This window comes from Cylas formicarius, unplaced genomic scaffold (genome assembly GCF_029955315.1).
Source record: "Cylas formicarius isolate icCylForm1 unplaced genomic scaffold, icCylForm1.1 PGA_scaffold_4__25_contigs__length_36172078, whole genome shotgun sequence".
Classification (NCBI taxonomy): Eukaryota; Metazoa; Arthropoda; class Insecta; order Coleoptera; family Brentidae; genus Cylas; species Cylas formicarius.
In genome coordinates this window covers 8,037,014-8,056,461 of record NW_026844334.1, presented here as the reverse complement: position 1 = coordinate 8,056,461, position 19,448 = coordinate 8,037,014, and the positions used below count along the sequence as shown (strand labels likewise).

General features: G+C 35.0%; 4 protein-coding genes across 4 annotated transcripts; all 4 read left to right on the top strand.

The window, feature by feature from the left end:
• The first annotated feature begins 2,840 nt into the window (after nt 1-2,840).
• Nucleotides 2,841-3,414, top strand: LOC132701166 (uncharacterized). The gene is made up of 2 exons (XM_060668889.1): nt 2,841-3,019; nt 3,082-3,414. The coding sequence occupies exons 1-2, from the start codon at nt 2,898-2,900 to the stop codon at nt 3,374-3,376; spliced, it is 417 nt and encodes a 138-aa protein (XP_060524872.1). The 5' UTR covers nt 2,841-2,897; the 3' UTR covers nt 3,377-3,414.
• A 1,487-nt stretch (nt 3,415-4,901) lies between these two features.
• LOC132701128 (uncharacterized) lies at nt 4,902-5,631 on the top strand. Its single transcript, XM_060668827.1, has 3 exons — nt 4,902-4,926; nt 5,010-5,193; nt 5,254-5,631. Exons 1-3 carry the CDS (start codon nt 4,917-4,919, stop codon nt 5,546-5,548), a joined length of 489 nt encoding a protein of 162 aa, XP_060524810.1. The 5' UTR covers nt 4,902-4,916; the 3' UTR covers nt 5,549-5,631.
• Nucleotides 5,632-7,738: 2,107 nt separating this feature from the next.
• On the top strand, nt 7,739-8,347 carry LOC132701145 (uncharacterized). The gene is made up of 2 exons (XM_060668850.1): nt 7,739-7,923; nt 7,986-8,347. Exons 1-2 carry the CDS (start codon nt 7,802-7,804, stop codon nt 8,278-8,280), a joined length of 417 nt encoding a protein of 138 aa, XP_060524833.1. The 5' UTR covers nt 7,739-7,801; the 3' UTR covers nt 8,281-8,347.
• Nucleotides 8,348-12,342: 3,995 nt separating this feature from the next.
• LOC132701102 (uncharacterized) lies at nt 12,343-12,932 on the top strand. Its single transcript, XM_060668782.1, has 2 exons — nt 12,343-12,522; nt 12,583-12,932. The coding sequence occupies exons 1-2, from the start codon at nt 12,401-12,403 to the stop codon at nt 12,875-12,877; spliced, it is 417 nt and encodes a 138-aa protein (XP_060524765.1). The 5' UTR covers nt 12,343-12,400; the 3' UTR covers nt 12,878-12,932.
• Nucleotides 12,933-19,448: the final 6,516 nt, after the last annotated feature.

The window sequence follows — 19,448 nt, the reverse complement described above, 5'->3', positions numbered from 1 at the left end:
AAAAAGTTAAAACAAAAATCAGTTGTTGGGACGAAGAGAGACTATCGAGTGGCTGTTTTATTCACCAGAATTAAATCCTCTAGATTTTTTTCAAAACTGAAGTGTAAAACACCAAACCAAACATCTTGGCTGACTTTTACAAGAGCAGATAAGAGCTGAAATTTGAGCTATGTCACCGAATGAAGAGAACACAGAAAATTCACACATCGCCAAGTAGCAGAAAGGTGTCAATTTAAGCATTTATTAAACCAATTATCATTTTTCTTTGTTTTGAAATAGCTTTTCGGGTTATTTAAATTTACCAATAAATAGATTTTAGTTAATTGATTAAAACACTTATTATTTCCGTTTTTTGTAATTTCTGCATAAACACAAATACTTGGAAATTCAATAACAATCCACAAATGGAATAAAAACATACCCTCTCTATTTAAAATAATAAAGATTGGAAGCTTAGGGAAAAAACTTTAAATGTGGCAACGTCGTCCATATCATCATCTAGCCGAACCTGAAACCCCGGTATACCAAATTTAATAAAGCTAAGTCCAATAATTCCTCAGGTATATGACCGTTGCTCGACTTGTGACTAACCGCGTATAGAGGATACATTCATCCATAACAAATAACTGAAAATAATTCTTCTAATAGATAATTAAAAATTATACAAAGGATTGCTCAGACATAGTGTCTTAATAATGAGAACCATAATAATAGAGTTTATTCAGGTAATTTTGAATAAAGGAAAATTACATGAAATGGTAAGAGTGCAGCGTACATACGTATTTGTTTGTTGATTTTTGTATTTATCTTTACAATTAAAAAAAGTTATACCACACCTTGGTTTAAATAAAGATTTGCATTGCCGTTGAGTACCTACCTACATACAGAAGGAAAAAAATGCTAAACCTACCTCTGTAAAAGAGTGTTTTTTCATTATCACACTCTGTTTAATTTTATTTTCCTTTGCATTCTTGAAAATTACCGACCAGGTTTTTGCTTTTGTAATTATAGTTTAGCTTGATCGTACCTGAAGTATCTTTATAATATATCAGAAAAGTGACGAGGAATAATGACCGCTTTAATTTTAATATTTAAGTTAATTTTTTAAAAAAACTTCCACAGGCTACTGTAGTACTATTTACAAATCTTTTGGATTCCTCCCGCTGAAACTGTTCAGTTACGCTCTGAAGAAGTCGACAGGATGATTGGCGAATCATCAGCAAGTTTGAACCGACGCAGGAGCAATCTAGAAAATTTGTCAGTAATAGATTGAAGTTAAGGATATATTACAGAATATAGTACTACCGTCAATTTAATACCTTTTTTATGTTTCCGTCATATTTAGTTTTTTTTCACAATATCTTCTTCTTGTTCTTCGTTTTTGACTAGGGCTATGACCTGTTTAATCTAGCTAATAGTGTCTCTTGTGAGAGAGACATCCAGCTATTTCGCCATCGCTGTAGGGTCTGGCTGGTGGTCGTCTTGTGTCGGAATTTTGTGTCCTTGCCCATTTTGTTAATCTTACTGGCCTCATTCTGACCGCATGGTCTCTCCAATAGTGTCTCCTTGACCTAATCAATCTTACGATATCTTCTATATCTAGCACTGTTCTAATGGATTTGCCGCGCATCCGATCAATTAGAGTGACTCCTCTTATATTCCTCGGCGGTTCGAAGCATTCGTTTTGTTGTTGATTTGTGGGCCCTTGTGTCCGCGGCTCGGGTCTCACAGATGTTTTGCATATGAGACTTTACTTTCAGCTGATATATATTTGTTCTTCCAGATTACGTCTCTCAGATATCATCCAATACGTGTAGTTTTACTAACTTGTACTCGAACTTCCTCTATCACATCTCTGGAGCTGGAGTAATTGAATGTCATGATCTCTTTAATGATCTTCTCGTTTACAACCAACTTGCGCCGGATCGGTTCTTTGCTAATTACCATAGCTGGTGTCTTTTGAGTGCAGATGATCATGTTATATCTTTTTGCAGTTTCCTATATAGTAGTCGTTGCAGGTCATCTTCATTCTCCGCTACAAGAACTGCCTCGTTCGCATAGCAGACAATCTTCAGAGAGTTATTTTTCATTTGATAACCGCCCTTCATTGTCTGATACCGCTCTTATTAAAATGTCTTGGGTAAGGTCATTTTCTGTTTTAATCCGTATTTTATTACATTTAACATTTAATTTTCTGATTATTTCTATATGTTTTGAGTCAAATCCACAAAGCAGACAAACATTATATTAACAATCATATTAATTATAAAAATTAAAAGATTTATGAAGTATTTTTACTTTTTTTTTTAATTAAGGAAATAAATTACTACTAGGGTGTTTTCTCTTCAAATAAATTGTTTACATTTCTTTTTGATAATTAATTTGAACCATTTAAAATTAGAGCCAAAAAAACCCAAATCTCGGTACTTCACAACAATTATTCATATTAAGAAATCTGTATCAGTTGAAAGACGTGGATGAACAATCAGCACGAGTTATTAGTTGCGATTTTAGATAATGCAAAATCTAATAAATACTAGTGAATATATAAACATGTGTAATACGAAGACAGTTTTTATGTTTAAAAGTTTTGTCATGTAGAAACCAGCAATTTTCTGAAAAAACACCTATTTGCAATCCGAATTAATATTCCTTTCTAGTATACCTACCGTGCAGGTTTGCCGCGCAATGTTTAGTCAGACGACCTTTCTCTATAAACAAAACAAATCATTATCCGTTCATTCTCGCTTTCATTTTACGACCTACGGTAATTTATTCTTTCCATACACAGTTAGGCTAAAGGGGATCCCTGATATCCCGAACTATTCATATATAAAACACTGGTCTCAGCACCATTCGTCAGACAAGTCGAACAACACTTCACAGAATCATACAAAATGCAGAAAAATTTAGTAGTATTTGTAGCTGCTCTGGCGCTTGTCGCAGCCGAATCTGTGTTAGTACAAGATGAAGAAGGAAGACAGTTCTACCTCACTTCTGTGTCTAGCCGCCAGAAAAGGTAAAATTTAGATTATATATTACCGGGAAAATATTTTCTGAATCATTCTATATATTATATAGACAAGCTGACGGCCCTAAACTTTCCGGTGAGGGCGGTGGAAACGGAAAATCCCAAGGTGGATTCGTCAAATTGGAGAATCCTAACGGTTCCGGAGGTAGTCTTGGTTACGGACATGCCAACGGTTTCGGTCACGTAGTCAGCGCCGACGCCATGGTGCCAGTTTGGTCTAACAAGAACAGGTTTGGAGAGTCTACCTTCAATGTCGGCGGTGGAGCCACTCGCAAATTCGGCGGCTATGGAGGAAATATGAATTTGGACAAGAGGGTTGGGATCAGTTTCAACCACAGATGGTAAATGGCCACAAAATACGTTGTTTATTATTTATGTAAATTATTTATTGTTAATATAGTGTAATAATACAACAAAAGTGTTTTTCTTACGTTAAAGTCCTTGTTGTTCCATCTGCAGCTAAGTTATTGCAGAGAATATAATATGCTGTCTATGCTAAGTCACATATTACAAATAAATAAGTAAAAAAAAAAGAGTTTTCTGTAAGTCTAAAATTTTCAAATGGCGAGTTGAAGGGGACCTCCTATCTCAACCAGGACAGAAACTACCAATGTACTCACACATATGCATAATATACAGTACACACACATCCATAATCATATGGGTGCATACACAGCATAGAACTGTAAACCTATGTAAAAGTGGGATGGTACAATATGTCGTGATAAGGCGGTTTAAACATTAAACTAAAATAATAATAATCATCATAATAAATAATAGTAGACTTTATGCAGGTTATTTTTACTAAAGGAAAATTACAAGAAAGTCAAGATTGCAGCATATATGTATTTTTTTGTTGGTTTCTTTACTTGTTCCCACAAATAACAGAAGATATATCACACCATGGTATATTAGGTGACGAGGAACAACGACCCTTTTAAATCTTTTATTGAAATTGTTTACGTGTATCCTAAAAGTTGTTTTTTTTAGAGGTGTTCGGGGTATCTCGTTTTAATGATAGGATGAGTAATAATGCATCTGGGTCAAAGCTCTAAATTATGTAGTGTATACTAAAATTTGATTTTGCATTAGAGCTGACCTAAGAATTGATTAGAAATTCCTAGCTAGTTTACTTTCCTCAATTTGACACTTACACCCCTTTTATTTTTCCGCGTTCTTACTAACTAATCTGGCACAAAAATTTTGCAACTTTGTTAAATATAGGAAGAATCTTAATATTCAAGTTTATTTGTAGCAGATCGAGATTATTATTTTCCATTTTTCATTGAAAAGTTACACCTCTTATTGATTTTCTCTATGCAGGTGGTGTATTTCTGGAGGAATTTAGAAACTACGTGGTAAAAAAAGATTTTTGTGTCAAAAGATCATGAAGCATTTTTACTTATCTTTGTAAATTAAGGAAACCAATTATTATCAGAGTTTCTTTTCAATGAGCGTATTCAGAATTTCATTCAAAAATCGTTTTTAGTTTTCTTCGAAATTTATTTTCAATTTCCGTATTTCCATTTAAAATTAACGCCAAAAAACCCAAATCCCGGCACTCCACAACAATTATTATCAACATTAAGAAATCTGTAGTAGTTGAAAGACAAAGAAGAACAATCTGCACTAACGATTAGTTGCGATTTTAAATAATGCAAGATCCAATTAATACGAGTGAATATGTAAATATGTCTAAAACCAATGTTTAATCGTTTTGTTATATTAGAAAGCAGCGATTTTCTCAAAAAACAGCTATTTGCACTACGAAGTAGTATTCCTTTGAAGTATACACACCGTGCAGTTTGGCCGCGCAATGGTTAGTCGGACGAACTTGCTCTTTAAACAAAACAAATCATTATCCGTTCGTTCTCGCTTGCGTTTTATGGCCTGCGGTAATTTATTCTTACCGTGCACAGTTAAGCTGAAGGGGATTCCTGATATCCCAAACTATTGATATATAAAACACTGCTTTCAGCACCATTCGTCAGACAAGCAAGAAAGTCGAAGAGAACTTCGAACTTCACATACCTACTCAAAATGCAGAAATATTTGGTAGTATTTGCTGCTGCTCTGGCGCTTGTTGCTGCCGAATCTGTATTAGTAGAAGATGAAGAAGGAAGACAGTTCTACCTCACTCCTGTATCAAGCCGCCAGAGAAGGTAAGAATTAGATTAGATATTTTCAATAAAAAAATCTTAATCATTCAATATTTTATATAGACAAGTCGATGGTCCCAAACTTTTCGGTGAGGGCGGTGGAAACGGAAAATCCCGAGGTGGATTCGTGAAATTGGAAAATCCTAATGGTTCCGGAGGTAGTCTGGGTTACGGACACACCAACGGCTTTGGACACGTAGTCAGCGCCGATGCCATGGTGCCAGTTTGGTCCAATAAGAACAGGTATGGGGAGTCGACCTTCAACGTCGGAGGAGGTGCCACTCAAAAATTCGGCGGATATGGAGGCAATATGAATTTGGACAAGAGGGTCGGAGTCAGTTTTAACCATAGGTGGTAGATCTATCTGAGAATTACTTTTTAATTAAATATGTAAATTATTTATTTAATGTTAATTAAATACAAAGTACTATAGTAGCATAACAGTGGTGTTTTTCTTAATTTAAAGATCCATTTTCCCGCTTCTTTAGTAAGAAATGCTTGGATAAGAAAATTGAAAAAAATTTATTACTCAAACAATTTTCGTGTTGTTCGTATTCAGTGAAATATATGGAGGTATTTAAATCGCCATTTTAACTATTACATTTTTTAAATAATTATGTATATATAAATACTCTTTGCTTTCTTTTGAAAAGGCAATAAAATGCGAAAATAAGGCTATAGGTAATAGGTTCAATGAAGCAATCATCTTTTTAGCGCTTTCTATTAGAATATCTAAGAACATTATAGGTGACAAATGTATTACCGACAACTTTGAATTATTTCTATATAGAATGAATTCGCAAATTCAACCAAGAATAACTTGACTTGAAACTGCCCATATAATGAAGTACCGTGCGAGTGGGTAATAAAAATTATATAAGCTACTTAAGGTGCAATTTTCTTCGCTCCGCTGTTAACAACGGTTGAGACAAGAGCAAAACAATATGGTTTACTAGAAACGAGTATAAAATTTAATATTATTATTAATACTTTTTACAAAACTTCTGGATTCCTTCTTCATCGGTTTTTGCTGAAATTGCTGACGTTCCGCCAATCATCCTGTTGACTTCTTCAGAGCTTGAAACTGGCTCGTATTTTACTCTATACCTGCTTATATATTGTCTCGGAGACTGATTCCCAAATTGGTGACAGGTAGAGACCTGAGTCGCGGTTAAGATTGTTAGGTTGTTTATAGATTTCTATAGACTCTCGGATTTTTCGTTGGTAGAAGAACTGATTACATTCAAGAAGTTTAGTTTTATCTAATAAAATTTTATGTCGGTTTCATGAGTGTGTTCGGCAACAGCTGATAAGTTTATTTGTCTTAGTCGTAAGGTTCTTTCGTGTTCTTTGAGCCTAGTTGATATTTTTCGTCCCGTCTCTCCAATGCCCCATATGCATGGAATCTCAAATGGAATTTTGTCTTTGACGGACCGAAGATGTTGAGAGATTTTTGGACAAGTGCCAAATCTGGATTTGGTTCCAGTCATCGCGAATATATTTATGGAAACCTTTGAGAAGAAAGCTCTTGACACCTTTCATCTAAAACCAAAATTATGGAAACGCTACGTAGATGATACTTTTGTTATTTGGCCTCATGGTCAAGAAACCCTAGTAGCTTTTCTTCGACATTCAAACTCTATACACCCTAACATACGTTTATGCAATCATCAATATTAAAGATAGAAAAAAGTTTACATAATAAATATATACGATTTCCATAAACGAAGCATGTGCACGTATATTTTAATTTTTTTTATAACATGTTCCCAGCCATATTCTATTTTTCGTTGTTGTTTCGAAGCTCTTTTTTACATATTACAAATACGATATTAATATTTTCTCGACTGCAGTCATATGTTGGGTGTCTTTCCTATGTTTGCGGTAGTAATTTATTTGTATGAATTTATTTGATGACGCATTCAATAATTCCAGTTATTCTGAACCATGTTAGTACTCAGTTGTATCTACCGTTTATTGTCAAACGAGCCTTCAGCTTAAGTCTAAATTTGTTGCAAGATGATGTAAAATCGATAAAATTTAATATGTTTAAATTTGAGATAACAGAGATCGTTTAAAAAGTTTCTTTCGATGTTTACGGATAGTGGGAACATTCTTTGCGAAGGAAAATTATCGCATGGACTGCGACTAGGTTCTTTAAGTTTATGATATAATATGCCGTTTTCAACGAATTAAAATCAACCTGACTGGAGTTTTGGAGCTTCCGTAAATGTTTATTATAAGATTCATCAATAATTTAAATTAACATCACGAGTTCTGTATCGGTTTAAGTTGACAAATTCGGTTTTACAGTATCGTAACATTTCAAAATATCTTCGTGCTTCTGGCGTAATAAGTTTAAACAGCTTGTGCAGTTGATCCGTGTCCCGCGAGTTGACCGTTCTCCTAAAAATAACAGAACAATTAAATCATTATCGGAGTTTGTTCTCGCATTCGTTTTATGACATGCGGTATTTTATTCTTTCCATAAACAGATAGAGCAGAAGGGGATTCCGCATATCCCAAATTGTGTGTATAAAATGCCGTTCTCAACATAATTTGTCATACAGTCAAGAAAAGTTCCAAAGACAACTTCGAACCAATCTTAAAAATGCAGAAATATTTCGTAATATTTACGGCTGCTCTGGCCCTTGTTGCCGCCGAATCCCTACTAGTAGAAGACGAAGAAGGAAGACAGTTCTACCTCGCTCCGGTGGCGAGCCGCGAGAGAAGGTAAAAGTTGAGTTAAATACTTTCGAATAAAACTGTTTTTAATTTTTTTATTTTTAATATAGACAAGCTGATGGACCAAAACTTTTCGGCCAAGGCGGTGGCAACGGACAATCCCAAGGTGGGTTCGTCAAACTTCAGAACCCTAACGGTTCTGGAGGTAGCCTTGGTTACGGACACGCCAATGGTTTCGGACACGTAGTCAGTGCGGATGCCATGGTGCCAGTTTGGTCCAAGAAGAGCAGATTCGGAGAATCTACCTTCAATGTTGGAGGCGGCGCCACTCAAAAGTTCGGCGGCTACGGAGGAAATATGAATTTGGATAAAAGAGTAGGAGTCAATTTCAATCACAGATGGTAGATCGTCGCCTTTTAAAATAATATGTAATTTATTTATTTGACACGAAAGTAATACACGCAATAAGAATTGCAAATATAGTGTTTCCCTTTCTTTGTACCCTCTGTAACTTTATATCTAGCGAGATGAAGCGTATTCAAACAGAGGCAGCCAAATTTGGTTTTGCAGCCAAATATATCATTAAAACTAACCATCGTCGACCAAAATCTATTGAATTTTGAACTTTAAGTTAAAATGGAAAACTTCCCGTGCTAAAAGCGGTGAAGAAAATAGATTAATGTCGGTGTCTTGGTTTCAATTTTCGTAAAAAACTTTATAAAATTCTACATTTCCATGGTTGTAGGGTGTTTTTCAAAAAAGTGGAATTTACAAAAATTTCTGTAACTTTTCCAAAGTACCTTTTTACATAGAACGTATATATTTACGTTCTGTGTATGTAAATATATAAATATACATATATTTTAAACTAATAGTTTATTGAACTTACCAATTCAAAAATAATGCAGACTGGAAATTAAACAGAAAGAAAATGCCTACTGTTACTTTTGAAATTGTCAGTTTGACTATGAAATTAACGGGAAATCGAGTGTGACTTGAATTTTTCTTTAAGTTCATCTAACATTAGTTTTACTTAGGCTTGTTTTATATTATATTGTAACTATTATTTCTTGTAATTCCTTATCCTTATTTTATTTTATTACATAAACAATATGATTTTTACTCATATGTTTATGTCCTTTATAAAACATAGTGTGGAATTTGGCTGGCCCGATAGAAAACAAAAGGAAAAAACAGCAAAATTAACGTTCAGATCCCGAGCAAAATGGAAGTATTTTATTTGTGATGTGATGATAGTATATTTTGCAACAAGTGCGCTAGACGGCATTTGACTCACGAGTTAAGGAATAAACGAGTGAGATAAAGAGTTTATCAAACGTGTTGCATACTATGCTTTTTCTACGGCCGTACTATTCAGATAAAATATTTACTGGTTGCCATTAAAATACCGGTTATGTTCGAAGTGGCTCGGATACGTGGGAAACGAAACTGACGTAGTAAAGACATGCTTCCCGCACGCTAGATCGGTGTGTAATTATGCATTTTACCGACTGGAGTAAAAAAAATACTTAAAACGTATATGCTTACTGTCCTGGCTACCGCTGTGCCACATGCGAAAATATTTGGAATGAGTAGCTAATGGAGATAGCTAGTTTATAGGGTTTACTGATGGTACTGATCCAAACAAAAATACTTGTGATTAACGCAGCCAAGGGAATATAAAATAGCAACTAGTCGAGAATAATTCATGGACATACTTTACCAAAATGATCTGATTAAATAACATAAAAAAGATGAACACGAAGTAAACTAACGTCTTAGATCCCTACTAATGTGTTAAAGATAACACAAAAATCGAGGAATAACATAAAATATAAGCATGAAAAACACAAAAAAAAACATTGTACAGAGCTAGAGATCCTTTACTTTTAACGCTACTAAAGTGTATAATGATATCCCTGCTACTAACCAAAACTAACCAAAACATGTCCATCCTCAAGTATTTTAAGCAGAATAATCTAAAAAAAATTCTGTTAATGCGAAGAGAGTACACGTTTTGATTAAATATGTCGATATATCGGAGACGTTGTCCTGGCATTTTATACATTTTTTTAAAATTTGGATGTCAAGGGTGTTAATATGAGCAGCTATGCTGGATCTCACCACCAAGTGTCTTTAATAACTGTATGGTCTATCCCGTAAATTGCCAACATTTACCGCTATTGTTACATAAGCGACGGAGTCGAATCAGCGTTTGATGAAGAATCGTCTGAAAATTAGATATACAATCAAAACCATCTAGTCCAATTGAATCGTGGTCTCTTTTGATAATCTCTAATATGATAGCAAGCATTTTAGAGTACACAAATGAAAAAAAAAACCTACCTGAGTGTGAATTATAGAGATAGATGCACATTTGCTGATCATGTAAGTGAAGCTGAACTCAACGCCTTTTTGGGTATTTCATATCTCTATGGTTTATTCAAATCCAATCACGAGGATGTAGAATCACTATTTTCAACAAGTTGCTTAGGCAGACCAATTTTTCGAGCAACAATGTCAAAGGAGCGCTTCTTATTTCTTCTCACTGCCATTAGATTTGATAAACATGTAATAAGAGAGCAAAAAAAGGTGATAGACTTGCAGCAGTACCCTATTTGTTGTGTTGTTTACACTTGTTCCGAATATATCACAATCAATGAGATGTTGGTTGGTTTTAGGGGCAGATGCCCTTTTAGGATGTATATAAAAGCCAAACCAGTCAAGTACGGCATCAAGATTATGTGTCTATGTGATTCCAAGACACATTATTTGGTAAACGCTTTCGTGTATGCGGGCAAAACCAATGAACCAAATCCGCTGAAGCTGTCCATACCTACCAGATCAGTACTCATTTTAGTGAATCCAATTACTAATAGTAACAGGAATGTCACTGGTGATAACTGGTTCACTTCATTAGCTGGTTAGTGAACTAAAGAAACTTGGACTTACATATGTGGGAACCCTGCGTTAAAACAAGAGGAAAATTTCTCCACAAAATGTGATCATGTTGTCCACCATGCACCACGAAACCTCCTTGACCAGGAAACTAAAAAACCTGAGATAATGAAAACGGAAGGAGGCGTTGAAGCCCTTGACCAAAAATGTGTCCTTTATCGTTCAGGTCGAAGATGTCGTCGATGGCCTTTGGTGATTTGGTAGGCTATAATGGATATTGCTATGGTAAATAGTAATATCATTTTTCACGCAGCTAATCCTGGAATAAAAAAATCGCTCTAAGCTTATCAAAGAGCTAGGAATCAGAATAAGATTTACTGTGTCCAATTTGTCCAGAGAACTTCGCTCAATAATCCCGAAAGCATTAGGATCTGAAAGTACTCGTGATGATCAGCCTAGTAGTAAGGCGTAGATGCTACTTGTGTCCCATTGGTAAAGATACCAAACATTCTACCATTTGCTCATTCACTACAACAAGTCACCTGTACTTCATGCCAAGAATAGGTAAGAACTATATAAAAAAACAAATTTTTATTGCAATTATATTTTCAAAAATTATGTTAAAACCATGAAGATAGTGTTATGAAAATCCTATTTCCTGAGAAGAGACTTTTGTTCCAATACATATATTTTTTTGTTCTAATGAAGGTTTGTTTTTATTTATATATGGAAATGAAGGTGTTGCTTATATATGTTCTAATACTTTTATTTTTTTGAAATATGTGTCTTTTTCTAAATATGTATCTTCTATATACTCATACATTCATCAAAAATAAAAAAAAACACAAATTACATTTAATTAATTACCACTGCCCATTAAAAATTGGGGGTCCTTTGTAACCCTACGATGTAATTATGTAAGTATAAATGGGCGATAGTAGTTCAGGGTTAAAATAAAATTTTCTTTGGTTTCCTTGACAATTAATTTATCCTTACCTAATTAATACATCACGTATGCTAATATTAATTAATGGCAATAAACCAATTAGAAATTGCTGGTCTTTAATTTTTCAATTTCATGCAGTGACATATTCTTATCGCTGTCAAAATAAAATGTCTCGTGTGCATCAAAAATCCCCGTACTTCACAGCAAGAATCGGCCTCAAAATATCTCTATACCAACGGCAAACGGGGACCGTCTGCACGAGTGGCTTAAATTACATTACATACAGTTCTAGAGCGAATTTCTCTACCTGTACGATAATGCTCCAAATTAAATTTACATTTGCTTAAGCTTAAGAACTTCCAAATGTTTACAACAAGACCAACCGATTCTTTCTAAATCTATAACGTATATGAAAATAGGTATATACGAAATACTCACGGTGCAAGTTGTTCATACCTTGTCCGATGTGTTGACCTTTCTCTAAAAATTAATGAACGAGTATATAATATGAATCACTATCTGCTTTCGTTTTATTGCTTGCGGTAATTTACTGATCCCGTCAACGCTACAGGTCGAAGGGGATTCCTCTTATCGAAAAAGATTGCTATAAAATGCGCGTTTTAACGCGACTTTGTCAGACAACGAAGAAAGTCGAAGAGAAACGCCACATCGATCTCCAAGATGCAGAAATATTTAGTAGTATTTGCGGCCGTCGTAGCATTTGTCGCCGCTGAATCCGTATTAGTGGAAGACGAAGAAGGAAGACAGTTCTACCTCACTCCCGTGTCGAGCCGCCAAAGAAGGTAAAACTTGGCATTAATAAAAAAAAAAGAAAATTTTTAACCTTTTAATTTTTACTACAGACAAGCCGATGGCCCCAAAGTCTTCGGTCAAGGCGGAGGCAACGGACAATCCCAAGGCGGATTCGTCAAACTGCAGAACCCAAATGGTTCTGGGGGTAGCCTTGGTTACGGACACGCCAACGGTTTCGGCCACGTAGTCAGCGCCGACGCTAGGGTGCCAGTTTGGTCTAACAAGAACAGATTCGGAGAGTCCACCCTCAACGTCGGGGGCGGAGCTACTCAGAAATTTGGAGGCTATGGTGGAAACATGAATTTGGACAAGAGAGTTGGACTCAATTTTAACCATAGATGGTAGAAGGTGGAATTTTTAAATTATATGTATACTATGCTAACTTATTTATATAACAATATAAAAATCTATTCAAAATATTATGTTTTCCTTCAACCTTTTCTAATGTTTTAACATTGTTCCTGGTTCCTGATTTTGTTTATCTGAGTTTAATATCTAAACTTCTTTTTCTATTCTTCTTCATCTTATTTTAAGATTTTGTCTTGAAAGTAGTACTCTGAGCTCTCATAGCGGCGCTTCGAGAGCCTTTCGGGAGTTCTATTAGTATTTGGTCTCAGTTTCTCCATACTGTTCATCTAGTTTTGGTCCATTTTACTCTATCCGACACGACACATATCGTTCTAATGTCATTGCTTCTGTTTCAGTCTCGGAGCGTTTTCCCTGTGTGTGTTTTTAGTCGTTCTTAAAAACTATTGAGTAACTGCAGTCTTCGCCCTGGTTTCTATAGTGTACACCTTTACGGGTATCACACAAGTTTTTCGAAGAAATCCCTTCTGATATCTCCACTGCGTCATCAACGAGTGGACTGTTGTTTATGTCCCGAATGATTTCATTTCATTTCATTCATCAATATCACTACGTGAAACTTCTTTTGCAATATTTTTTGCTAATAATATTGAAATAAATTGATCCTCTGATAATTCTGTACTTTTTTCTGGTCGTATACTAAACTATACTAAAAAGGATATGCATTTGGCTCGTTGCTGCTATCTTTAAGTAGCTCGTTATTAATGTTGTTCAATCCCTTTTTCGTTTCCATTCCATTCTCTAGTTTGATTTTCCCATTTCCCATTCTTCCGATTATATTGTTTTAGTATCATATTTCATGTATTTGCTTTGCTGACTTGTTATCCCTTAATAGGAATTTGATAGCAACTGTCTTAAACAAGATATGGAATTTGAAGTTTATGCAACCCTTTTGAAAATGAACGAAAAATTTACAAAAATTCTTTTGTGTACTGGGTTTGAGTATGAGAATATGGAACATTTTTTTAAATAAAATGAAACCATGAAAACGTAACTCACCAAAACTTATGTTGCAACAACGTTTTCGAGAATTAACTGGCGTATCTCAAGTCATAGTTGGAGATTAGATTGTTATTTTGCAAATTCTGCACCACCAAGCCCAAATAATTTCGCCAGAACTGTTGGTTAGGTAGGATGATGCAGAAAATTTCTCAAAAGAAAAATAAATACAAATTTGTTCATTACCTAAACAAGTAGGTTTTCATTCAACACATAATTTGTTTCACTCTCAGAGTATTCATTAAAACTAATAATTATTTTGAGTGCAAATGTTGTTTTTCAATTTTCCAGAGCTACGAACAGATATATTATTAATTACATTTTATGTTTTTGTTTTAATTTGCAGCACCAAATAATCCTCCTTAATATTCTATGCAGACAACAGCAAGCGCTTCGCAATATATCCCTTTACTGAGCCAATGTGAATTATGGTGATGAGCTTCCCTTTTTTGAATTTAATTTTGTGTTATAGTTCTTAAACCATCCCTTGAATACTGTATCCTGTTTTTCCAACAAACTGTTGGCTTCTTTTGTTAACCTCTGAAGAAACCAGCAGGATCATTGGCGAAACGTCAGCAAGTCTGATTATTAAATAACTGACGCAGGAGGAATCGAGAAGATTTCTAAACAGTTTTACGTATAGTTATACTTTTTAATTTCCTGAAGGTTTATTCTAAGTGCCAATTCCTAGCGAATTAAAATATAATAGTTTTATCCAGAGGTTTGTCCAGAGTCATTCCAGTTTTCAAAAAGGGTGATGTAAATAATATAAATAATTATCGTCCAATATCTATTATCCCCGCAATCGGTAAAATTATTGAAAAGATTCTTCGTTTGTTGTTGTCTCTGGCCCAGTTTGGGTTTAGACGTGGTAGATCGACTTGTGGAGCGATTAGTAGAGTTCTTGATCAGGTTTACGCAGCTTTTGAAGGCAGAAAGTGCTCCGGCACAGTCCTATGCGATCTTTCGAAAGCGTTTGACTGTGTCCGGCATCCTGCTCTTCTGAGTAAATTGCTGAGGTACGGTGTGGTATGCGAGGTATCCCACATGGGTTGGATTCCTTCAAAGTTATCTTTCCAACAGGATGCAGATCGTGGTTCCGAATGGAAAATCATCACAAATTAGAGTTGCTGAACATGGGACCCAAGGATCCATTATGGGCCTTCGTCTATTCTTGATCTATATAAACGATCTCCCTGAGCATGTTGCTGACATAGTTTGTACATTGTTGGCTGATGATACTACCTTTTCTTGTCGAAGTCATTCTGAGAACGACTTGGTCACAGGATGGAGAGGGCCAACAAATTATATTTTCTTTACGCGAGTGAACTGTCTTGTGGTTCTGCTTGATGCGAAATTGACGTTCGAGCAGCATATTATTGGTCTTTGTGAGAAGCTCTAAAGGGTGGTGTACTTGTAGCGCGGTTTGGTCGGCGAGGTCTCTCAAGGTATAATCAGAGTGGTATGTTTTTCAATCTTTCAGGGATTTTTTAGCTACGCACTCCTCACATACCGAAAGAGTTTTTTCTATACAGAGACGAGCCATCAGGGCGATGACGCAGTTGAATTATAGGGATGACGTAAGAGCAAAGTTTAAAGGTCCCCAAATATTAACTGTTCCAGGATCAATATCCCTTTAATATTAATCTTTGCCACCATCTCACCAGAAACAGTTGATTAACTACTCAAGAATTGCAAAGACTAGAAAGTATAAGAACTATTACGGACGTAAATTCTTTAATCTTTTGCCTCTAAGCGTCAGAGAGCTGCCGGAGAGACAATTCTCTATTGAGGTCAGATCACTTCTGCTGGATGGGGCCTATTACTCATTTGATGACTTTTTTACCAATTTTAATAATGGTTAGCGTTTTCTGCGTTACGTCACGGTGCCTTTGTAATTATACATATATGTAGATTTCTGTCAATGTTTTTTGCTGTGTAAAACCGTAGGTTTGTTAACATCAATAAATTATTATTATTATTATCTTATTCTAGCTTCCTTTTCTGTTTACCCAAAATCGGAAAAATCTGGTTATGATGAACTCAATATATTTTCCATCTTATACACCAAAAGCTTTATAGCTTCGAGGAAGATCGTTCAAAAATTCATTTGCGTTCGTCGGGGGGCAAGTACCGGCCGTTTGGTGTGAGTAGCGGGAGCCTAATTCTAATCTTGTATGATTATTTTAAGTTCATGGGAAATGAAAAATTTCAAGCGTCGCTCGAATACGAAAAGTTTACGTATTCGAAATCTAATAAGCGTGCTTTCAAACGCGAAGCTCACATCGTTTCATCGGGTAAAAGCTGAAATGCGATTGTTCGTATACCTTGTTACTTTTTGTAAACGGGAAAGAAAACGCGACGTGTATTGGCCTAGGGCCACTCGAGAGCATTGTGTACGATTTTTACACTAGAACGCCCTCATTTCTTTGACGCTCGTTTCCTTCCGATTTGTTTCGTGCTATTGGATACTCTCCAGACACAAAAGATTTCTCTCGTCAAAAATTCATAATGCTCTATTATAAAAGCGGATGATTATTTATTCAGGGGTTTCATTATTACTTTGCTTTCAGGAGTTCGCTACGGATGAAGTTTCGGAATCGAAGTGAAATTTTTCCCCGGGAGTATCCGCCCCCGCTTATCTATATCTATAAAAAAATTTTTTTTGAAAAAGCGAGGGGGGTTGATTATATAGAATTTACCTTGGGGGCAATTTTAATTACAAAGCGAAATTTTTAGGATTCATATATGATTTCTATTTAAAAGGGGATGCACAAATTCTATAGGTCGGGAATTTGTCTTTTTTAATATAAAAAAAAAAGTTACGTAAAAATTTCAATCTATGGTTCGGTCGATTTAACTTGACACGTACGTCACGTAACTGGGCCCCGAATCAATTCAAATTTTCACCAACGTCGCGGGTGCTAATAAGTATTTTTTACAAATTTTAGCAAATACTTTTATTTTTAAGTCTTGTTATTATTGTTTTTTTTCCGGTTTATTAATAATGACAATAATAATCTTTCAAAGAAACTTCCAGAGGCTACTATAATACTTTTTACAAAACTTCGTTAGGCAAGTTCGACTCAGCAAAAACCGACGCAGGATGAATCCAAAGTAATAACAATAACATCAATAATCTTGTGGATTCTTAAATTACTTGAGCTTTGATGCTAATCCATATCAGGTACGTTTTTCAAAACGGCATAGATATAGATATGCTTAACTTAGACCTTAGTTTATTTAAAACAAACATGTATAAACCTCTTTAGCTCGTAGTTGTAATTTGTTTAAATGTAACCTTTGTTTTCAATGTGGGGATTAGAAATTTATTGCTCACTTTCCCAAGTTTGTTAAATAGTATAAGTCTACATTGTGCCATTTTGTAATTTATATTAATTTTCTTGAAACTTTAGAATAGAACAAAAAACAGAAAATCAAACATCAGAATAAACATACCAAGCACCCGTTAAGTAAATATACTGAGATATTTTTATATAGGTACCTTTTTTTCTTTTCAACAACAAAATAAGTCACTAAGAATTATCACTGTCAGGAGTTGAAAAGAGTAACGTCACTAGGTATTATAAATCATAATTTTTCATCTATACTAAAATATCACATCAAGTGTCACATTAAGAGGTCAGCTTTGTATTGGCTAGCTTCTGGATATATTTGCGTAAAAAGTTTTGTAACTAGTAAAATTTGGTGTTGCTTTATATCTATAATTTTTTTTAGAATTTAATTTTTCAATACTTTCACATACGTGAATCGTATACACTGAAGCTTCATAGGGTTTCACTTAATAAAAAAAAAGTGAAACCTCCTTGTTGGTCAAAATATGGAAGTCTTTTTTCTTGCTTCTAGTGGTGAAAAATCATTGATCAGTAGCTTTTGAGTATTTTTTTTTAATTGCACTATTGTATGTCGTGATCGTCGGAAAATACCATTGGCAGCCAAAATCTACCGAAAACATCTTATCGCTCCAGAAATCGTGATTAAAGAACCGAAGTGGCTTTCTACAACGAAGCTAACATCTTAAAGTCACTCTTTGCACACTCTTCATCCGTCAATAATTGAGTATTTTAGAGTAAGGAGTAGAAAAAAGGATTTTTAATCATCTTCCGAACCGATATAATCAAGTTGTGTTTTAACCGCTTTTATCTTTAATTCATTTGTCGATGGCATTCATTCTGGTTTCTGCAAATTTCTTCTATCTGATGATAACTTAAAACTCTTTAAATGTACGCGTTCTTATTTAGTTTGCCGACAACTTAAGGATTATTTAGACAGGTTTGGACAGTGGTGCAAAATACACGGGTGCCGAATAACACATCCAAAAGCGAAATCATGATATTGTTACGTTTGAAATTTGAGACACCCGGTAAACTCATGTTAATGGCAAAATACGAAAGCGTGGAAAAAAAGGAACGACGCACTGAGAAAAAAAAAAGGCAGCGCGATAAGCCGTGACCGCGGTGATCGCTCTTAAAATTTTGCACGAGTCATAACTAGGTTGCTTAGTGAACAGAAAAGTTATTCTGGCGTTTTACGGATTTTTCACTTTGCATCCCGCTTTGGCGACTTTTGTGGTACTCTGGTTGTTTTAAGAAGTTCCAAAGCTTATCTTGAATAGATATTGGGTTTTGTAGAGAAACGTCTCGTGTTTTGGGTTTGTTTTTTGTGCTGATACGAGGTAAGTTCTCTTTTTATTGTGTGCGTAGTTCTCGGTAGTTGTTCTGATCGTTTTTTTTGGACAATTTATTTTAACTCATTTATAAAGGAAAAAAAAAAGGTCAATTTCCTTTACAGTAAAAGCATAATGATTTACTTTCAAAATTTAAACTCTTGAGATAAATAAGATAAATTACTTGAAATCAAAAACCAATAAAAAATAAAATTGTAGAATCTTTATCAATTCGTATCACTTCTTGATTTTTTTTTCTTTTCCATTCTTAGGCGTTTTTCTTTTTTTTTTTGGCAATTTGCTTTTTGTGGTCCCGGACGGATACGAGAAACAGAAGGTTGCTATTTATCCGGAAAAGGCCATGTATTGGTTGATATTATAATAGTACGCCAAGAACATCCGGAAAATTGGGAAGAGCAAACGCCTTAGTTTCGGGAATCTTCGGAATTAACCTGAGAGTTCTACACCGACGTCCGTACTCCAGATAAGTACCACGTAGTGGAATTTGTTTTTTATTTTCGCATACACGTAAAAGGAAATAAAACGATTCGACAAAAAGGACTGGTGTAGTGCCCAACTTAAGTTTTATTGCGAATTCTATAATTTTGTTTGTACATCTAAGATATTACCTGAACGATGGGTTGAAAAGAGGTTATTGACGGTTCCTTTTTTTTTTGTCGTTAAGGGGTTACCCTCTTTTTATACTCGTCTATACTCTCGAGAGATTATTTACGCTGTAGGAAAATAAAACGTGTAAAGTTGTTTAATGTAATTACATATTGCGATCTTGTATACCGATCCCAGTGCGGCGGATAACTCTTCCCCCGATTTCGACATTAAATCGAATAACTGAATGCCATGGAG